At 43.2% G+C, this 27,613-nt stretch overlaps 1 protein-coding gene and 1 pseudogene across 2 annotated transcripts in view; both read left to right on the top strand.

The window, feature by feature from the left end:
- The window catches only part of Phactr1 (phosphatase and actin regulator 1), a 278,883-nt gene that overhangs the window by 23,756 nt on the left and 227,514 nt on the right, over window positions 1-27,613 (top strand). Inside the window, exon 1 of one of the 2 annotated variants that reach the window (XM_028763223.1) lies at window positions 26,723-27,154. The exons of the other annotated variant lie outside the window; for it this stretch is intronic. Coding sequence (XP_028619056.1) covers window positions 26,923-27,154 — 232 coding nt within the window. The 5' untranslated portion in view covers window positions 26,723-26,922. Of the gene's footprint in view, window positions 1-26,722; window positions 27,155-27,613 lie in introns of those variants that run through there. 2 annotated transcript variants of the gene reach the window in all.
- On the top strand, window positions 5,276-5,458 carry LOC114617613 (annotated as a pseudogene).

Here is a 27,613-nt window from a genome sequence, read left to right as displayed (position 1 = left end):
ACATACACAAACACATACACATAAAAATTCTTATAAAAATTCTTTTGAGAATTTTTATTTGTGTATGTGTATGTGAGTCTTATAGAAATTCTTTTGAGTCTGTCCCAGAGAAATCGATGCAGACCAAAGACAAAGGCAACTCAGAAGACAGATGGTATTTTTGTATGTCCTCTGAAACCTTTCCATGGGCTAATCTTCATTTTTCTGAACTCCTCACACATGGTGGAATCTGCCTACACTATTACTTTAAAATTAAACTCCTGTATCAGTATTCATGGCTCCACCCACTCTCCCTCCCATATCTGAGCCACGCACAGGTTATGCAGATGTCTTGGGACATACTTCCATTTAGCTTGACATAAGCCTGGCCAGCTTCCCCCAAGTTTACTGGCAGGGATTCTTAACAAACAGGATTACAGTTATGAAGCCCTCAACTGTACAGTCTGCAACAGACAGCTCAACCCTGAAACACGGCGAGTCGCCTGTCTTTCCTGTGTAACAGCTACATCTCAATAGCTGCTGTTCAGCCTAGCCTTTGAAAAAGACTAATGTGACGGGTCTTGGAATTATCTAGAACTTTATGACCTTTATGTTTTTTTTTTCAAATCAGAATACAGTAGTATAAAGATATTACTGGAGGGAAGCAAAGGAACCCTGAAAGGGTGATTAAGAGAAAAACAAACCAAAACCATTCCCCATCTCTGCCTTCCTTGCAGAGCAACGTGTGTTGTCTAGCTAAATATCTTCATGATTAGTATGTGCTTCTGGGTTTCAACTACAGATAGGGAAAACAAATCTTAAAACCAAGAGAAAGTGGATCCCCCTCCTCCCCTGTGTTACATGTGAGCCATCAGAGGAACCCTTCCACTGGAAGATATTTCTATAGTGGTTGGGAATGAAATATTATCCTTTAATATAGGCACTTCTCTTTACATGGTGTGTAGTGTCCAGGCCCCCTCCCGCACTCCCACCTCTGGATAAAGAGTTAGTTTTCTTTAGGAGTCTTACCTTGTATCCGCTCTACTGCCCAGTGTTCATTTTCCATCCTCAGCCAGACCACGGGTATCAATGAACTGACTGAGTGTAAGCCTATGGGCAGTCTATGGTAGATAGCTTAGTAATATGCCTCAACTTATTATCTTACTCACATATAATGTTTTGTTTCAACTTCCTATTTCTATCATCTAGATCAGGTCAAAACAAGTTAGGGAAAGATTCAAATTCCATCAAATCCTTTATATTCCCAGAATCCACTTGAGTTTTCTTCCAGAAGTCTGGCTTCCCTCAGCTTGATTTCCTGCATCTGGTTTGTCTCCTCTCTCTCCCTGAGTCCAGTAAGCCTCTTTCCCTAAGGATGCTGGGGAGGAGGTTCCGTGCCAGACTGGAACTGAGTTAAGTTGTGAACTCACATCATCTGAATCCCAGGCTCTGACTTGCCCATCCGTCAGGCTTTACCTAAAGTGACTGCTCCCAGGTGACTGGCATCTCCTTCCAGCTTTCAAGGCACCATGACCCCGAATGTCCCTGCACTTGAAACTGCCCAGGTTCCAGTCCCCAAAGCAGCTTCCTTCAGCTACTCTTTAAGTCCATGCTTGCAGCATCCCATGATGGCTTTTCTACTGTCTGCTCCTTATTTACCTGCTGACCATCTCTCAAGCTTTCATAGCAGGTTTGCTCTTAAAAGTCAGTTCTCTTACATAAAGTGACTAGAAAGGAAAATAGTAGATGAGATTCCAGAGACTAAGTTCTTATCTGGCAAGCGGGTCCATTCCTAACTCTCAAAACACCACTCTTCTTCCCTGGCTACAATGAATACAATGCACATTCATGATAGCTAAGTGATGTAAATCGGAGAGGGGGTGTTAGTTTCCTCTTTCATCCTTAAGACCAACACCCCTAGAGATATGAAGACCAGTATACAGGTTTTATATATAAGGAACATGCTATGCTAAGCCTCTGCTGGTGGACTGTAGCAGAGCTGTTCACAAGGTTTCATTAGGTCCATTTATTTCGTTTGTGTGATACTCATAAAAGACTAAATTTGCAGACAAATAACTTCAAATTAATTCAGTGCTTACTGCAAGGAATTGTGGGTAATCTCAGAAAATGCAGAAAGAAAGCCTCCCTGTTCAAAAAACTCATAAGCACACAGAGAAGAAAATTATGTCACCAACTTATTATGGGTTTAGCACCCTTAATCCAAAAAATGTGAAAATTGGCATGCTTTAAAATCAGAAAAAAATTTGAACATTGGCACAATATCACAAGTGAGAAATTCTAAATCTTGAAACTGTTTCTTGCACAAAAGAATTAAAATGTGTAAAATTACCTTCAGGCAATACACACACACACACACACATCAAGTGATCACATAAACAAACATGAACTTTATGTGTGGCACTGAGACATCTCATCTTCAATATTTTCAAAGTTGAAATATCCAAAGTTCATAAAATAAAGAGAAATCCAAAATATGAAACAGTCTTGGTGCCATGCATTGTAAAAGGAGATACTCTCCTCATAAGACAAGTTCTGCATTTTTTTAATTCAGAGAGCAGGTGGGCATTCAACCTCAGCCTTGGGGGTGGGGGAATGAAAATGTCAGAAATGTAGAGGTGGTGGGCGGGAGTCAGAAAGAATTCCAGAGAAGACGATTCATAAAAATAAAACCAAAATCATGGGAACGTACAGTTGAGACATGACATACCGCAGAGGCAATGTCAAACAGCGTAAAGAATGTCTAAGGGGAAGTGTTTAAAATTAGATTTACAACAGAACTACGGGCACACATAGCTTGGGGTTCTTTAACTATTACATCAGTAGTACCCTGCAGGTATCTGAAGTGTCCAAGGATGTGAGACAATCTAAGTCCTTAGTAAAGAAAGTAGTTCCTTCTAAAGGTGATGGACAATGGAGGAAACCACAGATGCTGGGATCCAGGAAGGGCTGGTTCTGTCAGCATTCCAAGTTAGGACTACACTGAATCAGTAGCTCTAACCTTAGTCATTTTAGTCACTGTTCCCTTGGAAGGACTCCAAAAGGAACATCATTCAACATGACCCACACAGTAACTGAGTCATGATGCTAATTTAGACCTTTTAATAAAGGATATTGGCAATATTCATCTCTAAATATTTTTGGTATCTTTTCTGGGGAAGGGCACAGCTCCCCCAGCTCAATGGCTTGTTTCATAAGAACGAGGCGACTCTTCTCCTCCTGGATCTATAAGACAGGAGTGTGCCTCAGGGACAGGTTCAGAATCGGTTTGTACTGAACAGGAAATCCACGGGAATTTGTGTAGCAAGATCATAGCAATAGAAGAGCTAAGTCTGGCCAAGATGACTGACCAGCATCGACCAGGCAGATGAAACATAGGTGTGATACTGCTGTCAGCATGTGGTAGAAGCTGTCTCAGAGGGTTCAGCTTCTGTGTGGCTTTTCCTATTCTATATGCATTGGAGTTCTGTAGAAGTATAAGACAGGCATGTACTCCAAAATATTCTGATTATAATTGATAATTTATAGTGGCATATAAAGGTTAAGGAAGATGACTTGGAACACTAAAGATGTTTATTGTATTCTAGAGATGCATGATAGATGCCGTAAAGCCCTTTTTACAGCAGAACAATACTGTCAATTGTAACAACTGGAAGATTTTGAGCAGGACTTGGCTCCAAAATATGTTTCCTCAACATATAGAAAAAGTCAGAAATGGAAAGTAGCATCATGGACCAGAATGTTAATGGTTAATGTATTAATAAAGTTGGTAAGGAGAGAGATTCTCTCTCTCTCTCTCTCTCTCTCTCTCTCTCTCTCTCTCTCTCTCTCTCTCTCTCTCTCTCTCTCTCTCTTACCTATCTATCTCCCCCCTTCCAGGGGAAGAGAACCCAGAGTCTCAGGCATACTAGGCATATAGCCCTACCACTGAGCTATATCCTCCAAGATCTGAATTGTTTCTATAGAGTAAAGCCGGGAGAAAGCGTATTAGGTAAAGAAATGCTTCATCCAACACAGGATAACTGAAATGTTTCTGTCAAAAATAAGGATGTCTTCAGGGTGCTTGGATGACAGAGGTGCAGGTTAAGGTAGCTTCTAGGTGTAGAAGGAAAGATTTGAACTTGACTGTGTTAAAACCAACAGAGATTTTCAAGCAGGAGAACATGAGATTTAAAAATGGCTTTTGAACAAATAATGCTGATTACACAGCCATTTTCAAGGCAATGAAGTGGCATTCCATTCCACTCCCACGTGGGATACTGGCAGGTGACAACAGTTGAGCATCAGAGAGCCCCACTGCAGGACTTGAAATGCAACAGGATAGGCACAGATCACCTAGAGACTGGAGGAGAGAAAAGCTCTCAAGAGTGCATCTGCCACGGGAAAGATGCTAAAGTCCAGAAGACAAGAACAAATTGTGAGATCATCCTAACATGCAAAAATAACAGCACCAATGCCCATCGTAAAGATAGGAAGAATGTGAGTCTTTTCAGGAATTAGGCTGTCTGGATCAAGCCACTCCCTCTCCTAGAGAAGACTTTCAGTGGTCTCTGATGCCAAGATTACAGAAGTGGGGGTTTAGCTCCTCTCTCATGCACCATGTGACATTCAACTGAGGCTGAGAAACTGATAATGGAAATTAAACATTTGGAGCTCCATTTTCAGCCCAAGAGTGGTAAGAGATGGAGGAATACAGATACCATTTCTTGCAGAGCCTTCTCAAAGATGGAGCCATTATCATAAGCAATTATAAATTAATTAAATAGCCTTCATCCAAACTGATTGCTTTGGATGACCCAGAAATCATCTCCTAGTATTGTCTGGCACACAGCCACATCAGGCTGACCACTCATTTCCATGAGTAGTAGTGACAGAGAGGGAGAAATGCTCAGATGCCCTGTTAAATATTCATAGTGAAGTATTGAAGCTAAAGGTTTGCCTCTGCTCCCTGGCTACAGAATCACCATTGGTGTCGGTTGGTTGACATGATGCATCATGAATAAAGATACATGCCCATCAATCGCAAAACGGGGATGTTTGCAGTTTATCTGAGCAACTTCTTAGCTCTGAAATCGTATCTCCTCCTGAATGGACAGTATTATTCCTCTTTTATGATAAGAAAGCTGATGCTAGCAGGCTACACAACTTGACCAGCATCGTGGCAGTAAATGTAAGTCAGGATAAAGCTAGGTAAGTCAAGAGTCATGTTTGGGTGCTCTGTGACCTTTCCTATTCTGTTGCTGAATCTGGTGTTGCCTGTGGCCTTGGTCCTGCTTAGATGCTTCAAAGCTTTATTTAAAAAGTCTGGGTCCCCATGACACCCTATTATACCCAAGTTTACCAGGAAATTTGGGTTGGAGTAGGGTTAATAACCCTCATCGCTTATAAAATCAGGAGTGCTGATAAAAGAAGTAAAGCTTTGAAAAGCTCCAGTCCTGCACCTGCCCATGGCCAGCACTGACTGCTCCCTGAGTCCACTCAAGATGACTACACTGGCTAAACTTAAGTAAACTGTGTTAGATGATAACATGGAACATCACTGTACACTTACTTAAGTACCATTTACAATGTGGCATTAATAAATGTATCTGAGAAGCCCCTCCCCCCCACACACACAAGAGTCACGTTTGACTTTTGGCATCACCCTGTTAGGTGGGACCGGGAAGGCATCACCTAACCAATCTGTCTTGCTGGCTTCTGTGAAATGGAAGCAACAATAAGAACCTACCCACCTCACAGAGATTTTAAGGGTACAGAAGGATAATGAGGTGTGGAAGTAAGTCTCAAGTCGAAGGTACCAGCTGTGTGTAGCTAAAGTGGAAAGCTCCAAAAAGAATTCTTAAACTTGGCAGAATCTTCTGAGAACGCATATCCAGAACAACTTGCTCTTTGCTCAACCTGCTGCCACAACAAATTTCAAAAAGGAAAAGCACCATGTTTATCCAATCAGTGTGACTATTTTCCATTCTTTATACAGCCTTCCTAGAGCTTCACATCCTATACTCAGTAGAGAATAATCTACATATGGCATGCTATGTGTAAGGTGACTTCTGGGTACACAACCCATTCATTATTCACTTTCTAAACATCACTGCTATGCCATGTGGCCAGGTACTAAAGGCACAAAGAGACACAGACATAACTAGTTCCTATAGAGGATCAGATGCTCTAGGAGGGGCAGATGTATAACCACAGATTCATTAAGCCCAAGGAGAAGCAAGGCTTGAAGAAGTTGATTCGAGGGTACAGCACAGAATCAAGAATAACCCTGCTGAGGTCATCAAGACAGTCTTGTCCAGGTGGTGATTGCCTGAGCCTCTGGTCCATTCTACAGGATATTGGGTTGTATTAGTGGTTAGGTCAGTCAGCCACAGAGTGTTTGACTTGGCTCTAGATCTCAAGATACTCTTTCTCATCCTCCACAGGAAAAGTGTTTTTAGGATCTTATTAGATGTCCAAAACGGCAGGCAGGCAGCAAGCTACCCTGGAAGCCATAATCCTAGCATGAACTGGTATGATCCCTGGGTATGTGTTTCCCCCTTCTTGGGATATCCAGTTCCCCCCACCACCACCTTGCATATGGCATCAATTCATTATCATCGTGTGTTAGGCCAACCCACAGCTCCTAGGACCCTAAGGCTAGTCTGTTGCTACCAGAGGATACCCACCTGAGAGGACTGTGCCTACTTGCCTGGTTGCCATTTTCTTGATTAATCAGGGTGGCATAAGTTGTTTCTTTAGTAAAAGACCCTGGATTTTTGTGATGGCAGGGCAGTAAAAAGGCAAGCTTAATCTGAGATTTACCAGGACTGTCCAAAGCTGGAAAAATTTTCCACTTGCAGAACTCTCCAGAAGATGAGCATTCAGTAATTAACGGTTCGTTCCATTACAGCAAGAGCACCTGTCCAGCACAGTGCTTTCTGGAGAAGCCAAGCACACAGAAAAGTAGTCTTCTACAGTTCCCCAGATCCCATTAAAAATACCCCCCCCCAATCCTTGGTTTATTCTTGTCTGACAGAATTCCTGTCCTACATCTTTTTCTTCAAAAAAAAAAAAAAATCAGTCCTAAAACTGAAACTCAAACTCCCTCATCAGCATTTTGTTAGCATCTGGAGCTGGCTGGCCTCCGAGGAATTAGCTGAGAGCTGGATGAAGAGGCGCATTACTGGGAGGCCAGCGCTCTCATGGCGGACTCAGTTTAATTAGATTAAGCTATAATGACTTTGTCTTAGGGGTGGGTGGAAAATCACAAGCACGATATTGTCTTGCACACTTTAAAGCCAGGCCAAGATTTCAAGTAATGAAAATATCCATCACTCAGTGTGGTGAGCCTTAAAAATTCCAACCAAAAATACGTGACCTTAATTATGACATTGGCATAACATTGTCCCTGTGTCTTTTTTTTTAAAAAAAATTAAGGCACATATTTCAAACTCTTAATTAGTATCTATTTCTCTATCTTCCTCTCTCCTTCTCTCTGTTCCTCCCTCCCTCCTCCTTTCTTCCCTTTTTCTCTCTTTTTTAACTCTGATAGAAATCTACCCCAGGGCCTATGCATGAGTTTCTTGTTCAACCTCACTGATGACCATCTGTTTGTTTGCTCACTGGTGGTACTGAGTATCAAAGTCAGGACTTTTCATATGTTGGACAAGCGTTCTATCCTTGAGCTGTACAATCCTCTCCTCCCCCTCCAGCCCTGGTGTCCTCTGTTTTCTCATATTCCAAATCCACTCACATGAATTGTTATTTACCAGGTTTGGAAAGAAAGAAAACTGACTGAAAGTAACTGTAGGAAAAGGAAGACTTTCAGGTTAATTAAAGACCAGGCTTTTCTTCTTTTTCATTCCTTCAATCCTTCCCCAAGATCCTCCAGTGACAGAAATTGAATAAAAACTCAGGGTATCTTTCTTTCTCTTGTACTATAAGCAAATTGAAAATGAAGGACCCTGTGTGGCTTTTTTATGAAATCAAAGATCTAGAAATACACTAATTAAATTTTCAAAAAGTTTCTTGCCTCCTTGTCTCGGTTCAGTGTACAGCATAAGTAGGTAGCCAGAAGCTATAGTTAGCATAAGCATGCTATTCTTAGGCCTTGATATTATTTTAATTATTAAATTTAAACAATCTTTCAAACAGTAAGGAAGAAAATTAGCTGACGATGAGGTCAAAAGAAGCTGGCACCCTAGACTTCTGCAAGCACCTCTCTCTAGCCCGTGCTACCTATCACACGTCTCTTGCCTATAACTTCAACACAGGCTACATCACATTGCAATTCAGAATGAGCTGCTATAACCTTTCAGTGGATGTTGAATGCACCAGAATTAAATCCACCCATTCGTTAAATATTTACTAAGCTCCTGTTTGCAACCTGACAGATATGAAAGGAGAAGCTGGGAAAACAGAGCAGAGAGACATGAAGGGCAGTACATCCATCCCTGCTCCTGATATGCTCCCTCAGGAGAATGGCGAGAAACATACAAAGATGTGATCCCAACTTCCAGGCACAGGGAAGACCAAGTCGGCTTTCCTGTGAGCCATCTGACTTGTATCCCAAACACACTGAGGGGTGAATTCTCTATGGCGATTTCAGGGATGAGAGGCCCTGGGCTAAGGCAATGCCCGAGAAAACCCTTAGGGAATCTACCCATTGAGAAATGAATATATGAGAAAATTCCTGCTGTTAGGACTGGGTAGTAGCAAGGGGGACTAGGTACTAGGGATCTGGGGTACAGGGATATGGAGCCTGGGAGGAGTGGAAACTGGAAGCCTAGGAGATTCAGGGAGTCCCCATAGGACTTACAAATCCCAGGAATATTGCTTCAACCTTCTACTTCATTGAGATCACTGAGATGGTGATAGAAGTGAGTTTAATCCTATTGTGAACTGAGCTGGAGAAGTAGCTCAGTGGTTAAGAACATGTGATGCTCTTAGAGAGGACCCAAGTTCAGTTCCCAGCACCGACTTGGTGGTTCACAATCGTCTGTAACTCAAGGTCCAGAGGATCCATCTCCCACTCTGTTCTCCACAAGTGTCAGGAACACATGCACACACACACAGTGCCCATACATACATGCAGGCAAAATGCTCAGAGATATAACAAAAATAAATGTTAAAAATTAAATAAAATATGTTATGTAGGGACTGAAAGGCACCTGGCTGAGTCTAAACTCACAAAGAAAAAACAAAACAAAACAAAACAAAACCCAAGCCTCATAAGGAAATGAACAGCAGACTCAGCAGATACAGCCCAAGAGATAACAAGAGAGAAACCTACAGGTTACAATCCAATAGATATAACTTCTGCATCAGAGGAAGATCAAAAATAAAGAAATAAAAAAATGTCAGCCATCAGAGATGAAGAGGAGGAAAGGAAAAATGGAAACTAAACTAGCATTATATAAATGTGTCACAGCCTTTGTAGATAGACTAAACCTTCTTGTTCTGTCAGTGGGAAGTGATGTGCCAGCAGCTCATGGGTGAGGATTAGCCAAAGAGCAGTGGTGAGCTGATGTTGCTGTCAAGTCATGTGACTTTAAAGATAATGGCGTCATTAATGATAATAAAAATTGTTCCTTAATAAAAACAATTAATACTTAATGTTAAACAGTTACTACTTAATGATTATCATTAATCTTAATGATAAAATGTCTCATACAGAAATTAAAAGACTAATAAAATATTGCTTAAAATAGGGCAAAGAAATGATCAAAATTACAAGGAATAAATGTTTATACAAAAGTATAAGTGGAGATTTTATTTAAAAACACTTTAGCAGTAACTGATAGGTTGGTTCAGCTTCAATAAATACAGTGAAGATTTCAATAACTCAACTAACATACTTGGTTTAATGTGCATATTCACCTTAAGACTGTGTTATTTTAATTTATGCACTGAAGATTAATTATAATCCAGATCACAGTAGTCAATACATTCTAAACTATTAATAACATAGAAGACAATCTCTAAAGTGCAAAAAATCAATTATAAAACATTGCTGGAATCATGTGTGGAATTAAATACCTAAAAAACTCATGTAGCAACAATAAATCAAAATGTAATTGGTCAGAATTTGAAACTTAACAAAAGTTTTTTTAATCTTTGCAAAACCTATTGGATTTACAAATAGTGCTTGAATGCAAACATGTATTTAAATTGGTATGCACTATATGTGGTATATGTGAAGGAATTATTACTTGAAGGAATCGCAGAGTTGAGCCGATGGACAATAAAAAGCACAGCAATGCAGACATAAGACCTGCAGAGTTTAGAAATTAAGTGGTTAATGGAGAAGAAATGCAACAAAAGCATGAACGGAGACATGTGAGCACATAAAGCTTATAAAAAATTATTAGACGTGAAGGGAGTCTGTCTAAGTCAGTGAGAGAAAGAGTACCCCGAAATATGGGGAAGTTATTTGAAACATTCTGGCTACCTACCAGGTAACCAGGACAGAGCAAGTAACTCCCTAGCACCAAAGCCGATAAGGATATTGATAAATCTGAAATAATGAAGAGACAGAAAGGAAACTCCATTTGTTGTTGTTAAGTGGTAATCACTAAGTGACTTCTAGAACTACGCCTGTCCTGCGACCCAGCTGCTGCAATCATCCTTACACTCCTCAGAGCAGCTAATGCATAGGAACGCAGGAGAGAAGTCATCGGGATGCTTACCAGGGAACTGTCTGTAAATGCCACAGAGCTGGAAGTCGTCCAAATAACTGTATCGCTGTTGTAAAACAAGGGATGGTTCAGTCATAGATTGAGTGCTAGCACCTCAGGAAAGGTTAACTGGGGTTATACTACTCAACATGCAATAATCAATCTACTGTGTTGAATTAAATGCAGACTGTTGCACAGTGTAAAAATGCAATACCTCTGGTCCGGGCTCATAGCTCAGCTTGCCTAGCATTCACAATGCCTGCATTCACAATCTCCAGCACCAAAGAAAATCAGGTGTGGTGGCACACCCCTGTAGTCCCAGCACTCAGGAGATGGAGGCTGGCACACACCCATAATCCCAGCACTCAGGAGATGGAGGCTGGCACGCACCTGTAATCCCAGCACTCAGGAGATGGAGGCTGGCACACACCTGTAATCCCAGTGCTCAGGAGATGGAGACTGGCACACATCTGTAATCGTAGCACTCAGAAGATGGAGGCTAGTTGGATCTGGAGCTTAAAGTCATCTGCAACTACCTAGCAAGTTCAAGGCCAGCTTGGACTACATCAGACCCTGACTCAAATAAGAAAAGTAGTACCACTCATGGTGCACTTAAAATGTACAAATAAAAAGTTGAAATTTGAAATTGCATAACACATACATGGTAAAGGAATGAAAGTCCAGATGAGCCACGTAACAATTTGGAGATGAGTGGAAGAGAAGAATTGGTAGTCTCCGGCTAAGTCTGGAATTTTTCTTTCTGTTTTTTTTTCTTGTTAAACAAATAATTATGCTGAAACAAATAATTATGAGATATAGATGCTTAAAGCCTGTGGGTAGGGGTTGCTTTCACTGCCTTATTCTTTGTTTTCAACTGCGGTATTCCAAAGTGTTAATGTTAGCTCACAGCAGCCAGTTCCAGAGTGGCATGGGGAACTGTGTAGGTCTATGCCAGGGTGTGTAGAGGGGGTCTTCCAAAAATGGCTGGCTTGCTGCTGTCTTGTAGAAGACAAAGAGGTTCCTGAGAAAGATAAGGGGATGTCATGTCCGTGTTGAAGCCCCATCCAGGCAGGGATGGCTAGGTAACCATGAAACATTGAGAGTGCAGCAGTCGTGGTAGATTCATCTTGCACCAGCTATAGATCAAGGTTCAGTATCTTAGGATGCCCCAGTCAGCTTAGAGTCATTTCTATCTTCAAACAGCATTGACTCCAGAGGTTTCTTTCTTCCTGCAGACACACTTCCAGTGCTTGCTATTTAATCTGTTAGAGTCAAAGAACGGCTTTCAGAAAGGTCACGTTGGTCAGTACTTGCCTGGTCAGTCTTCTTGTTAATCAAAGCATATACTTGGTATTTTGAGGGCAACCCTTATGAAAGGTTTCATCTTTGCAATCTAACTTAACTTGAGTTGGCTTTCTAGAAGAATGGACTCTTCAGGAAGGTTCATGAAGGAATCGGGGGCTGTGTCAAGGGGCAGTTGTTCCTTGAAAGAAAAATTTAATGAGTGTCATAGTGAAATGCTTACACGCAGGTGTTTACTACATTATAAACTGCATTGATGGATTTTTAATTACAAACATTAATAATAAAAGATATCTCTATAATTCACTTTCCTGAAGAATAGGAGTATCATCTCGTTCCTTTATTGTCTTGGAGAATTTTTCAATGTAAGTGGGACAGGACAGATGAACGAACAACCTAGGCGTTGTATGCAGAAGACAGAAAAAGCAGGATTTGTGAACCATGCAGGGGGCTCACACCCACATGACTGTGTGGAGGTGACTGCAGAGGACAGTCTGCACTTGGAAAATGATGGTTGGGGACTGGGCTGTTGAATTTCATGCCCTGTGTCTCCACACTCTATATTCCAAGTCTATTTGAATAATTTCTTTCCCACCACCACCTGCAGCAGCTGATGAGCATAATCAAGTCTTTCTTAAGGCTTCTCTGTAATGTTCTGAAATAATTTCCCCCATAAACAGAAATTCTTTTTATGTGTGGTTCAATAGGATCCAGCCTAAAAAGGGAAGTCCAAGCTGGAGGTTTAGATCAGTAGTAGAGCACCGCCCAACATCCCTGGGTTTGATCAGAGCAATGACCAAAACAAACTATTGAAACCCAGCAGTTGGTGTCTCTCCCTCTAGGGGAGGAATTCTGCTCTGCTCTTCTTCCATTACGGGGCTGAAGCCTTTGTATTTCTCTTCCTTCCATTACATGCTCCAGCTGCGTGGGATTAGAATGTCTGAATGTGTAAGAATTTCCCTAACTTGTAAGGCTAACTTCACCCCATAGTTTAGTCTGGGTGACAGTGACAAGTGGCAAGTGTGAACAGTTAAGGATAGATGTGTCAATCCGGATTCAAACCCATCTCCATTTAAAGATGAAGATGACTCAATTATCATCCAAGTAGGTAGTCAAACATCTGCTGGTATCACCAATCAGCTGGCGTGAGGTTCACTAGCTCCAGCTGGATAGAAATAGTGCGTGGGTGAGAAGCTCTCCAAAGGCTTGTCTCCCTCGGTATTTAACAGCAGTAAGCAGTGACGGTAGGCAGGTGGACACATCAGGAGTGTCAGTCTCTAAAATTAAAGTCCTTGTACCTGCTTTAGGTATCAGGACCCCTTTCCCTAACAGCCCTGCTGTCCCGTGTAAGCTTCCAGTATTAGGACTCTTGTCTCTTGGCTAGAACCAATGTTTCAACTGCCAGCCAGGGGTTGGAGACTTTGCCCCTGGAGACAGCTGTCTGGAATTATTCTAGCCAATATAACCCGTGGGTTCTCCTCACTGTTTGTTTGCAACCCTGTATCAGCTCTCCGCTCTCTAGTCACCTCCGCATCTATTTCCTTCTTCCCTGTATGTATTGGATGGAGATGCTCAGGCTGCCCCCTCAGTTAAGATCATAGGCGCTAGCGGTATAGCATTTGAGTACATCTAGGAAGTCCATTTAGGAACCAACCCATAACCAGCATCACTCAAACACAAGTATCCTCTTCCACCAGAGGCAGGATCCAGGGGAGTGGCTGGGATCCCCAATGGATCGGTAGCACCGCACCACACACTGCTCCTCTTGATGGATTCGGGCCGGTGGGCACTGCTAATGGGAAAGGTAGAGATTTCTGCTGGCCGCTCTCTCTCCTGTAGTCAAGCGTTGGTTGCTGGGGCTCAGGCTAGGGAACCAGTGGCTGTTGGAAGCAGGGCTGTTTGGGAGCCTGACCCTCTGTAACTCATGCAGCCTTGAGAACCATCTCTGAAAGCCTCTTGGATGCCATGGCCCTTGTCAACCTGAATTTCTGAAAGGAGGCAGGGAAAGACCACTCTAGAAACAGCTTCACTGGCCCTGATGTTGCTAGCAGGGTGAGCATAGGGATGTATTTCCAGGAACTGGCTGGGGGAATCTCAAGCAGTCTGCTTATACAGAAGAGGCATTTGGACAAATCTCAGCCATTTGAATGGCCAGTTACAGCCTGGCCTCTAGCACAAGCACAAGGCTTGTGTTTTGGATCCATCACAGCCTTGCCCTGAGTCACAGTAGAGTCCTTGCACTCGGGAAGTGCGCCCCCTCTGGCCAGAAGGAAATGATTCATCTAGCCCTGTGGCTTCGTCACACTGGACTGGCAAAGAGCCAAGGCACCCTCTGATATCTTTCATATCATTGCCCCAAATCCCAGGCATAAGGAGACTCTATAGGGTAGTTCGGGGGCATGAGAGTGATTCCGGGGCACGAGGGTGATTCCATTGGCTATTTGAATGATAGTCCTTTGCTGCTAATTAGGAAATCGAATTGTACGATGCTGAATGTGTATGCTTATTTACAGGAACATAAACTTCAAATATAATGCTTCCAATATAAGCATAAAGAACTTATTAACAATAACATTAACACTGCAGTTTTAGCAGAACCCAACAGTGTTTTAACAGTGCTTTAATTCTGCCCAATACTTAGGAGAAGTGGGTCCCTTCTGGCCCTACTCGCTGGTATTTACAATTAACATTGAATTATACCGCTGCAGGAAATGGGCCTTTTCCTGCCTGGGTCAACCATATTTTTTCTCCGGTATGAAGTTTGAACTCATATCTTTTAGAAAACACTACAGCTCAATGCTCATCTTTTTTTTTTTAATTTTTTTTTTTGCAAACAGTATGATGCTCGGGATAAACACAAAGATGCTGCATCAGATGCTCAGCCATTAAATTTCTTTCATGGCCTGCCGAAGTGCCACCATGTGCTACAATATAGTAGAGCCAATTCCACTCTTTGTGTGTATGAGCAGTTGCTAATATTTATTCTCAGTTAAAATAACTCTACTGCTTTTCCGTAAGGAGGGATCTATAGCTCCCATCGTGAAGACTTCTAATAAAACTCAAGGAAAACTGTAAGCACACAGCATTCCCTATTACTCCCCTTTTGATTTAAAAGCAATGTGAGGCATAGAGCCTGCTCTTGCTGGACAAAGTGCCTAAGCCAAAAGCAGCATCAGCTATGGTTTGATCCTGCAGTTATTAGGAACCAGACTTGTTGCCAGAGCCTACCTGGAGAGTTCATTCTAAATGAATTTAAAGCCGGGTAAAGGTCCTCAAAGTGTATAAAATGCCCTAAACAGCCCACAGTTGACTTAATGTGTGTCATTTAATATAAATTAGCAGACCTTGATGCCCAAGCATGCTAATGTGGACTCAGGAACTGAGGGCGCCATGCTTGACTGGTATCAACCCTTCCAGACAGCATGGTAGAGGGTAAAATTTCGTCAGCCAGGTTCAGTCCCACCTCTCACTCCCCTTCCTCTCTTGCAAGCAAAATTGGAGTGTTTTATTGTTATGACAGCGTTCAGATTAGGACTTAGATATAAGGTTAATTCTCAGGCTCCTTTGCTATTAAAAGAAATTGACAGCTTTGGTGGAATGTACTGGCCTGGGAAGGAATGGTGGCCTTCTTAAGAAGGGGGATCTTAACTGAGGGCTCTCTGTCTCCCAACAAATTGCCAATTTTGAAACCAGGTGAGAAAGGAAGCAGATAAAAAGGGAGTCATGGAAAGGACTTCACAGAGTTACAGTTTTGTGGAAGTTCCTTTAAGTAGTTTTAGTCACTAGGCTATAAATTAGCTGTATATCTTTATAATGGGATTGTTACATAAAATCCAGTTTAAATGAATGGGTTATATTTTTATTATTAAATATATATTACAATATTTTTGTTAATAAAAAGCCCAGCAGAGTTTCCCAAATGCATTAGAATCTTGCCAAATCCCTCCTCATCTCCCTACCTCCATCATGATGGCCTCTCTTCCCTCAAGCACATCGCTGTGACCCTAAAGGAGATTTCACAGTTCTCCTTCTTTCCCTCCCTCTCTTCCTCCATATCTTCTGTGTGTGTATGTATGTACATCTATGTGTATATACATAGATATGTAATGTTTGATAATATATACACATATATTATCTAACACACTCATATTGCTCTCTTAAATTCCTTTTTTTTTTTTTTTTTTTGGTTTTTTGAGACAGCGTTTCTCTGCGTAGCCCTGGCTGTCCTGGAACTCACTCTGTAGACCAGGCTGGCCTCGAACTCAGAAATCCACCTGTCTCTGCCTCCCAAGTGCTGGGATTAAAGGCGTGCACCACCACCGCCCGGCTCACTCTCTTAAATTCCAATAGCATGCTGTACCATAATCTCTTTAGAGTTCATTTAGCTTTTTCATTCATTGACTCTCTCATTAACCATATTTCTTTCATGTGAAAAATGGCTGCAAAGTGTTCTTGTAGTAAATACTGTGTCTATAGTATGCCCGATGGAGGAGACTCTCTATTGAAAACTAACAAATAAAATTAGGCCTCCTCTCTCTTTGGCCTGGCTTCTCTGCGGTACAGAATTAATTGGAAGCTCACCTGATCTCAGGATCCTGGAGCATTGGAAACAGAATACAACCTAGCTTGTTAGAAACAGAGACGGTCTTTTGATCAAACCCTTGACAAGTCTTAGAGCATATTGTAATGCCTTTCTTAGAGAGTTAGACCATCATGTTGGAGGAAGTCACATGCCTGTGCACCTGTGATAACATTGAAAGCCTCCATGGCTTGCTACTTCTAGCTCTGCCACCCCCTCCATTTTGTGTGTAACGAACATTATCACAATTATAAGAGTCACTCTGTTTCTTGCCAGTGTAGCATTGCCTATAGTTCAGTCCCACACATGCTCTGTAGAAGCAACTGTGACTCTGTCCGGAAGGTCAGTTATCATTAGCTAATCGTACATGAAACAGCCCTGAGGGATTCAGCACACCCAAAGAAACAATGCCATCCCTGAAAAGACCCCCCAGGGAGTATCCAACTGGGGTCTATTTTATAGACTGAAAGGGCAGATGACAGATAAGAAACTGCACATCCTATTTTTACTCCTGTCCCCTTTACCACCAGCAGCTCTGCCCTGCATGACAGCCAAGGTTTCTGTGTCCTGTGCCTGCAGTCTGATAACCTTTCTTGGTTGTGTGTTTTATGATGCCATATGCTTCTTTCTTAAAATAGTGCGAGGGTCCTCTGATGCAAAACCACCAATCAGCTCGCTCCCTGAATGTCAGTGGGATGTTTGGGGGAGGGCATATGTGCTTCACTGTTAAACATATTTTGGTTCAAATTTCTACTTGGTGAAAATGCTAATTTGGAGAAACTTGGAGATGTATTGAATCTCATTGATTTTCTGTTTCCTGGGGTGTAAAAGAAAAAGAATAGTCCCATCTTCAAGTAGTGTTGTTGTAATGATTAAACGGCGATAGTCATGCCCAGGAATTTCTCTCTTCTATCTTCCTCTTGACAGCAGATTCCCCTGCAGGGAAAACCACCAATGTTTCAGTAAAGTGCCACAGCACAAGAATGCTGCTTTTCCTGCAGACCGCTGTCACAGTTCATGTTTTAGTGAGCCTTGTATCACTGGGACAAAAGTCGGACTCAATTAACTCAAGGAGAGGGGAGAAAGATGCCTATTTAGGCTCGGGGTTTCAAGTCTGTTGGTTGTTTTGCATTGGATTCTAATGGTGCGGGACATCATGGCAGGAGCATTTGTGGTGAAGAGGCTGCTCACCTCATGGTTGCTGGGAAGCAAAGAGAAGGAGAGAGAAGAGGCCAGGCTCCCTTTCAAGGGCAAATTCAAGTGACCCAACTTCCTCCCACTAAATCCTCTGTCTTAAAAGTTCCTCCACCTCCAAGTAGGGTCACAGGCTGGGAGCCAAGCCTGCAGCAAGCCTTCAGGGAACATTTGAGTTTGTAGCTACTGCACCTCACCACTGACTCGCTCTGGAGCACAAACGGAAGCAGAGGCTTCCATGTTGCTCTTCAGTTCATTGTGTACAGGTCCAGACTGTGCACCCAGCCCTGCTGCCTGCTCACAGAGTCTTTTAGTTGCAAAGCTGCAACATCACCATGCACCTGAGGATTCAGAAATAATTGGAGAACCAAGTTAACATCTATAATATCTGCTTTATAAAAATAAAAAAAAAATAGGTCATGGTGTATGGTCAGTTCCCTGAGCTTTAACTTTGTTCCTATAACAATGTTTTGTGAGACCAGGCATGGTGACATACACCTAAAAATACCAGCATTTTGTCAGTGAAGGCAGACAGGACTGTGAATTGAAGGTCAGCCTGGGGTACAGATAGCAAGATTGTTTCTCAAATAAAAAAAGATTATGCACGCATGCATATGTATACATATGAATGTATAAATACACATATATGATACATGAACATATGGAGAGAGGGAGAAGTCTTATGTGAACTTGTTTGCCCCAAAATTGTTATTTTTAACATATTTCAACATATTTTGTCCCTTTTCTGTTAGTGGACTTTCTCATTCATTTTTTATGAAACACTAAATATCAATTCTGAGTTAAATAGCTACAAGTAACCTAAGCCTGTCCCCAAAGAAGCCTGGTTCTAAAAACAAAACAAAACAAAAACAAAACAAAACAAAAAAAGACAAGATTACATATATTATATATAAAGCCTAAGGGTGTATATATCCAGTTTAAAATAGAATTAATAATTTGAAACATAATGTAAAAGAATTTTAGAATGATAAGGCCCACATGTTAATACTTGACATTTTGTTAACTTCGGCCTAATCTGGCCTCTATTTTTCCCAGATGTGAGCAGCAACATCTAATGTTTGATTTTTAGCTTGGGCGGGAAACCTTTCAGGAGTGTTAGCAACACCGACTTTGAAGATATCTGCTCCTGGAAGACCTTACTGTGTTTCCCACCAGACCTGATCTTTTTTCTGCCAGTCACTAAAATGGCACTCTCTCTAACAACACGGCTACTAGCAGTAAGACACTTCTACTCAACTCAGGAGCTGTACTAGGACAATTCTCTTCCCACTTGGGCTAATTCAGGATAAGGAGTCTTTTCTGACACATCACAGTGACCTCACAGGCTGGCAATTCACGCTGTAGGGAACTTGAAGCAACAGGAGGAGGGGCTCAAGACCACGCCCACTCACATGGTGCAAAGATGGCATGGCGGAAAACCAAGAACTACAGAGCTCCCCAAAGACAGCGCTGCAACAAAACCTTGAACAGATCATTTTCCGGAGGTCCTACCTCCGCTTGCTCTTTCCCTTCCTGTTTTGTTTCAAAGTCTTCAATCACTTCTCTTCGTATCGCTGTCTGCTCTTTTCAGGAGAATTTTCACAGAATAACCTGTTAGCGAGCATAATTATTATAAGCCTGGAAGAAATAAAAACAAATGCTTTTATTTTATAGCATTTTCGGGGAGGAGAATTCCCTTAGCTAAACCAAACAAAAGTCAAAAAATACACAAAAGCAATTTTGCATGCACCATTTAGATGCCTCAAGCGTATTTTTAAGAAGGCCCAATTCCAGTTCTAAAATCAGACAGAAGAAGTTGCTTCTGTAAACCTTATCGTCCACAGATATCTCCCTGGATCCTGCACCAAAACCCTGCTGGGTTAGATTATAAAACAATATGTAGGGACTCTATGGCTGAAAGAATGTTGTCACAGGCTATAAAACTCAATTTGAAGAATACAGATTCTTCATAGGCAAATAATGCCCCTGGGAGAATAAAACCTTACCTCCTGTGAGGTGCTTTCTAATCTCAACCTGCAGGAGTGATTAAAATGCTTAATAACTAGACATGAAAGAGTCAGGGGGTATTTAACCTATTATAACACTGGCCAGCTGTACAGTCCACATAGCAGGAGCAGTCTATGGGACTGTATATGATTTCTACTTACACGTCCCTCAGTTGCCTACAATACTCTGCCTCCCACATCAAGTGCCCGTCACATCTTCATGCACAGAATATAAATGCATTGTGTCATGGCCCCTTATCTGTGGCTTTGCCTTCCCCCGTGTCAGTTACCCATGATCAATCACTGTCCAAAAATGCTAAATGGAAAATTCCCTAAAATAATTCGTGTATTTTCAACTGCATATCATTCTAAATAGTGACATAAACCTTCGTGGGGTGTGTGTGTGTGTGTGTGTGTGTGTATGAGAGAGAGAGAGAGAGAGAGAGAGAGAGAGAGGTATGAGTATGTATACACACGTGTGTATGAGTGTACATGTGTATAATATGTGTGTATATATGTATGCATATGTGTATGTGTGTATATATGTATGCATGTGTGTGTATATGTATGTGTGTGTGTGATATGTTTGTGTGTATGGATGTGTATGTGTCTGTGAGTGTATGGATGTGTATATATGTGTGTGTATTGTGTATGTATGTATGTATGTGTGATATGTGTGTATACATGTATGTGTATGTGTGTGATATGTGTGATATGTGTATACATGTATGTGTGTGTGTGTGTATATATGTATGTGTGACATGTGTGCATGCATCTAGAGAAGGGTGTGCATATGGAAGACAAAAGCTGACATTAGGATGTCATCCTCTGTGACATGTGTGCATGCATCTAGAGAAGGGTGTGCATATGGAAGACAAAAGCTGACATTAGGATGTCATCCTCTGTGGCTTTACACCTTGCTTTTCTGAGACTGGGTCTCTTCATTGAACTGGAGACTTGCTGCCTTAGTGGGAGTGCTATCCACCACTGGGAGCCTCTGGTGTCACCCCATCCTACAGATGTCCTTTGCTGGAAGTACAGGTCTGTGCTACCATGCCCAGCTGTCACATGGAGGTCTGAACTCAGGTTCTCATGCTTGTGCAACAGTCACTTTGCACCCTGAACCATTCCTCCAGCCAGAGTCCTCCCCTTGCTGCTGCGCCCGGTGCCCCACATGCTAGCTACACTTAATTCATTTAGTAGTTATCTCAGTTATCAGCTCAACTGTCCTGGTATTATAGTCTGTGTTCAAGTAGCCCTTATTATACTCCACAGTGGCCCTGATGTTCAAAAATGGTGAAGTGGACAATTTCTAGCTGCCAAAGACAAGCTATGGATTGTTTTATTTAAATGAAAAAGAAAGGGTCCTCTACTTACAAGGACAGAAAAAAAATCACATGTTGAGTTTGCTAGGGAAAACAGTGTACATAACACAGGCCAGGCTATTGCTGGCCAACTTCAGGTATCCACTAGAAGTCCTGTACCACCCAACTAAATACGAAAAGGCCTGGAAGCTGTGTATCCTCTAACACCAGGCTACTTCAATTCCATTCTGTATATCCATTCTATCTCCTGCCACAATAAACAACAAACAAAGCACCCACCAAGCAACACACCCCCACCCACCCACACATACATGCACCCCACACATGTACACATATACACACATGCACACACACAGCACACATACACACACATGCACACATGTGTGCACATACACCACACATATATACATATGCATACATATACTATACACATGCACCACACACACACACACACACACACATACATACATACATATACATACACACACACCAATAACAACAATGCAGCTCTCTTCTGTGATTGTGAACAATTTGGAATTTTTAACCTTGGCTTAATTTTGTACTACACATTTAGGCCAAATCTGAAAAAAATCATAGGCCAGTTATGAAAAAATATTTCCTTATTTTGTGATTAAAAGCATATTGTTAATATTTAATAAGTATGCTAGTTGTCTTGGGTTTAGGTAATCTAAGGACGACAACGCTGTGGCTAAAAACAACAGGTTTTTATCATGTCAACATTCTGGAGACCACAAGTCCAAGTTTAAGATGAGCCATAATCCCCACAGATCTTTGTAAGATTTCGTCTTTGTCTTTTTCCAGCTCTCATGTCAGCTTTCCCATCTTGGATCCAACTTCATGGGGTTTCCTCTGTTTTTTTTCTGACTCTACCATGTGTCTTTTAAAGACAGGACTTACTGTTATTTTAATTAAGTATATATGTGTATGTCTATGTGGGAGTATGTACACTGGAGTGCAATGCTCACAGAGGCCAGAAGAGGGTGTTAGATCCGCTGGATCTGGAGTTACAGCAGGTTATGCGCCACCTGTTGTGGATGTTGGGAGCTAAACTTGAATCTTCTATCAGCACACACCACTAAGCCACCTCTCCAGAACCTCCTGTGTCTCTTGGATAAGAATACTTGTTATTGGGCCCACCAACATAATTTAGGATGATCACCTCATCTCAAGGTCTTTGGTTATGTCTGGAAAGATCTAATAAGATCACATCCACGTGTTTCAGATACAGATATGAAGGTAGGTGCCATTCAACTCAATGGGGCTAGAAAGGAGAAAGGAGATACAGACAATATGGAAGCAGAAAGACAGCAGAAGTTTAAGGCAGGCAATGACAGAAGGAAGAAAGGATTTTCAAACCCTTCTTGCATCATGGATGTATGATAAATTCATTTTTTCAAAGTACACCCTTCTGAATGGTTATATATTTGCCTGGTATTGGCTTTAATGCATCATTCTTATAAGAGTTAAGGAACTTCTTAAGCATTATGGCTTGGGTGTCAAATGTTCCCCATAGGCTCAATGCTTAGTCTTAGCAGATGGAACTGCTTGGAGGAAGTTGGAGAACCTTCTGGACAGAAAGCCTAGCTGGTACTTACATACTGCCACAGGGCTCCCCTTTCAGGTTATATAGGTAGGACTGGCCTATGATCTAGGTCCTGCTCATAGTCCAGCAAGTTACAGTAAGAAGTTACAGTTTCCTTCTCAACAGACTGAGCTGCCACCATGCCTTTTTACACCATGATGTGCTGATATCCTCCCAACCATGAGTGAAAACAAATTCTCCCTCCCTTCACTGACCTCTGCTGGGAATTCTTCCACAGCACCAAGAAAAGCAGCAGACACAAAGAGCAGAACAAACACTCTTCCCTTAACACTGCCCACTCCCTGTTCCTAAACCGCTGGGATTGGGAGCATTTCAAGGAGCTCTGACGTCACCATAATTTTGTGATCCTCTAGAAAGCCCAGTATCTGGTTACTGCCTTGCTGGCTGCTGGCTGGCTGTCCTTGCTCACCTTCAGAACCCAGCACAACTTCTTTTCCTCTACAAGTTTGCATCCTCCCTACTGTGCCTCTGACACCACCACTACCACCCTCCTGCCCCAATTGCTACCCATCAGCCTTCCATGGACACCTCTCTCAACACAGCTCCACCTTGTCCATTAAATCTCTGTAGAATCCCCTCCACACAAGGTCGCAGCCCAGATAATGAACACATTGTTCTCTGTGTCTATTCCTGATTGGAGATCTGATGTTTCCATTCAGTGCGTGTTGTTGTTCTTTCTGATGTCTGGCCTTTCATCAAGTGCCTCCTCTTCCTCACTAAACTTTAAGCCCTGTGACACCAGAAGTCCTTCCTTTCTGCTATCGAGCTAAAATATGCACTTTTCCCTTAGACAATTAATGGCGTCACCAGGCTGATTCCCGCAGGGCCCTCTCGGGCCTTACTGTGCATCCAGGTCTCTTGAAGATCTTGTTAAAATGCAGATTGGGAGGCAGAGCTTGGGATCTGCAGTTGTAATAGGCTCCTTGAATTTGCAGGTCTTTGCAGGGATTGCATTTTGAGTAGCAGAGTCTCTGGACATCAAACCAATTTGAGAATGGGCTCTTCAAGTCAAGTGTGGGATGAGACTCGAGAAGGTTGTCATTCAAATAAGTGACAACAAGATCAATTGTCACAGCTCCTTCCTATTTAGATTATCTGGGTAAAAAGCGCAGGAATGCCACCTGAGGTGTGGCGTGTGGCAGAGCCCTGTTTGAAGTGATAGAATGAGTGGGGGTGTCTTTCCTTTCAATATAATATAGTCTCCCTTGCTTTTAAAGGTGAAGGAAAGTCCCGCTGTATTTTTTTTTCATAAAATACTTTAGGGTGGCCCTTTTCTCGATGCAAGGGAAAAGAAAACTACTAACAGTAACAACTGAGTTAAGCCAGAACAGACTAATCATTAGGCATGAGTTGTCTGTGGGTGGAGACAAGCACAGGCCAGGTAAAAGGCATCCTTTGGCACCAAGAGCTATCTGGTAGGATGTGTTAACAGCCAACATCAGAGGCAAGCTTCAGCAAGGAGGTACACAGTGCACAGAACAAGGTCAAGAGCAAACACAGGGAACACATTCCCATTACTCCCGCTACTTGCTAAAATAAAATGATGCCAGAAACCGCCAGATATAACCGCCAGCACTACATGTGTTAGACTCTGGTCCTCTGAGCCAACCTTCTGTTGTAGCAATAGGAGGTGGCAGCTCTGTCCTTCAGCCTCAGGTATAAATAAATCTTCATACATCTAAGAACAATGTGGTGGTGGTGGTGGTGGTGGTGTTGGGGGTTGGGAGGGATGATCTGTCAGCCTCCCTGTTGACTATAGCAGCTGCTGGCCACATGTGGTTGCTATCCTTATAAGTTGTAGGTTGCTGAGAAACTAGGTCTTAATTTTATTGCCCTGTAATGTATTAATATGTAAATAGCTTCATATTACAAACAGATATCATTGGGCAGCACCAGTTAGAGGCTGCCAACTCAAGGAGGACAGCTAGAAAGTGGGAGCACCAACTAAGTAGCTGTCCAAGGCAAGCCAATTCTTCTTGCACATTTCTCTTGAATAAAAGGCCCCCGCCTTCAGGGCACATCCTTTGATATGTGAGCTTTAGCTAGTGGCTATGTCCAAATTTGCTAAGCTACAATCACAACGAAACTTGGCCAATTAAGATCAGGACACACACAGCCTTGGGTCAGGCTTAGTATTCAGCCAGTGAATAACAGATTGCTTCCAGTCTAGTTGTTTTAATAAGGCCGGATGGGGTTGACACAGGTCTTCTTATTCTGACCTGTGGGGCAGAAAGTAAAGTTGGAAAGGCTGTCAGTGTTCAAAATACTGTTTAGAAAAGATGTAATGTGCTCTGGACACACAGTTTCTCTCTTCTTGGCAGAGTTAAGGGGAAACATAGGATGAAGGCAAGGCCTAAGGATTAGAACATGTGTTTGCCCGTTACATAATGAGATTCATCCCTTTAGGCATCCAAACAATATTGCAAATATATCTTTGTTGTCTCCCAGATGCAAGGCATAATGAGCTGGGACCCAGTGGCACCTGGTTTGAGAGGAGCAGATGCAGTGACATTTACCTAGGGCTGATCTGGCTGATGGCCTAGGCGAGAAGGGAGATGGTACCAATACCCTTGATGGACACTTGTACAAAGGGCATTCTAATTAAAGAGAGCACCTCTCCAACATCTGCCCCCTACCCTGTGGCTGACATCCCTTCCAGGGTAGAGGGTGGCAGCAGACACCGACTTACCAATGATAATTTAAAAGTGAAACTGACTGTGCCCGTTTGGGCTGACAAATGGTAGACTTAGCATGCCTAGAAACAGCATGAGGTAGCACGTGATCATCCTCCTGCCCTGACCCTCGCCAGGGAAAGAGCCCTTCATGCCAAACCTGTCTGCTTAGGGGAGAGACAACAGTGACCTGTCCTTGGTGTAGGTCGATCTCCCAGAACATTTTGAAGTTAGCCTCCAGAAAGTTCTTTTTTTGTTTTTTGTTTTTTGTTTTGTTTTTTCAGAAAGTTCTTGATAAGAACCAGAAGTGACTGTACGACTCTACATTCTTTGATTGACACTATTTTGGTGGCTCAAATAGAGGGAAAAGAGGGCAAGTTTGGGGCACAGAAGGAACGGGACATTGTGGAAAGAATATGGGCTTAGAGTCTGACACACCTGGCTGTAGATAACTGTTTCTCTTGTTTATGCTTCATCCCTCCGGGGAGCTTGTTAACCACAGACCCCTGGAGCTCTACAATGACCTACGAAACCTGAATCTTATCTATCTATCTATCTATCTATCTATCTATCTATCTATCTATCTCTGTATCTGTATCCACACACACACACACACACACACACACACGCGTATATGATTTAAGATGTTTGGAAAGTGTAGCTTCTTCTCAAAGCCTAGATTCCCTGAAAGGTGCTTTCAGAATCTCAGAATGTCCTGTAAATGAGCGAGTAGGTTTTGAACACAAAGTGACCTTTTAAAGTCACTCAGAACAACCAAAACTTCAACAAATGAGACCGTGGATCTGCTTTCTTTCGGGAACTGTTTTCTGGAAGTCTTCATAGTATCACCTGCCTTGCTTGGCCTGCGATCACGGAGCAATGGCAGCTGAATAGCATTCAGTGAATTAGCTGGTGTCCCTAAAGTTTCATGTTGTTTGAGAATGACTGGAAGATGGGTTTTCCCTTTTGACTGCAACTAAAGACCCAGGAGTAAAGTCTCCATCTTCTCGGGGAAGGTCTTCCACTGGAAGCAAAAGCAACGATGCTGTAACAGGTTGTCTAGTCCTGGGATGTGGTTGGACCCGTCCGAGAATATAATTTGTTCTGGCCTCAGTTCCACCCTAGGGCTGGGACAGCCGCCTGCTGTAGTACATCTTGCTTGCATTTGGCAGCCGGAGTCCTGGAAGGGGGTGGCTGTGGCATCCTGCCCTGAGTTTCCAGAGCAAAGGTGGCCCCAAACCCCCCCGCTGGCTGGGAGCTGCGGGTGCTGCGATTCACCGAGGGGTGAGGCTGCCCCGGGAGACAGAGCCTAGGAGACCTAGAGCTTTGCTGGCAGGAGAGCGGGTTCAGCACTCCGCAGCCCTTCCCACCTCCACCCCGCCCGGGGTCTCGAGATTTGCCCGGGCTCGAAGAGGTCAAGACCTCGAGCGCGCCATCCCATTCCGCCCCGCCCCGCCCCGCAGTGGCGCTGGTGTGGCGTGGGGGCATGCGGGCGCGGCCGGGGGACGCGAGTGGCAGAGCGTGGGGCGGCGATCAGCGACCGGCCCCGGACGCCCGGGGAGCGGATGGCGGAGCCCACGCGCGCCGCGAAGCCGCGCTGCAGACAGGGCGCCGTGCCAGGCGCGGGCGCCGCTGTGAAGCCCAAAAAGAAAGCTTTTTATTTGCTGAGCATGAAGCCCCCGAAGGACCCCGCCCCCAACAACAATAACAACGTGTCGTTTGTGATCCACTGTCAACTGGGCAAGGAGATCAAGCACATTTGCAGCAACTGCAGCCGGGGGGAGGACGGCCGCGACGGTGAGTGCCCGGCGCGTCGGGGAGGTGGCGGGAAGGTGGCTTTGCCAGTCCACGGTCCCGGGTGTTGGCGGAATCTGCCACCTGGACAACTGCGGGGACCTTCGCTCCCCGCAACCCGGCCCTGCACTTTGCAGAGTGTCACCCGGAGCAAGTGGGCTTGCGCCCAAAGGATCAACTGTAGGGCTTTGATTTGATAAGATGGGGTCTTAGGGGATCTGTCCACAGCAGCAACAAAAGCTTTTTAAAAAGATGTTACACCTGCTCCCCCCCGCCACCCTCACCCCCACCCTCAGCCCGATCTCTACTGTGAGATTTGCCGGGTTACATGACAAGATTGTGGGCTTCCTTCAGGTGGGTTCCCTGGAAGAAGTCATTGGCCTTGACCTCTGAGGGACCCAGCTCACTGTGGAGTTGTATGGAATGGTGTCTCTTTATAGTAAAATATGACGGTGGTATTTG

Source organism: Grammomys surdaster, unplaced genomic scaffold (assembly GCF_004785775.1).
Source record: "Grammomys surdaster isolate TR1022 unplaced genomic scaffold, NIH_TR_1.0 137, whole genome shotgun sequence".
Taxonomy (NCBI): domain Eukaryota; kingdom Metazoa; phylum Chordata; class Mammalia; order Rodentia; family Muridae; genus Grammomys; species Grammomys surdaster.
Note: the sequence above shows the minus strand (reverse complement) of the source record. Positions and strands in the feature narration are given on the sequence as shown.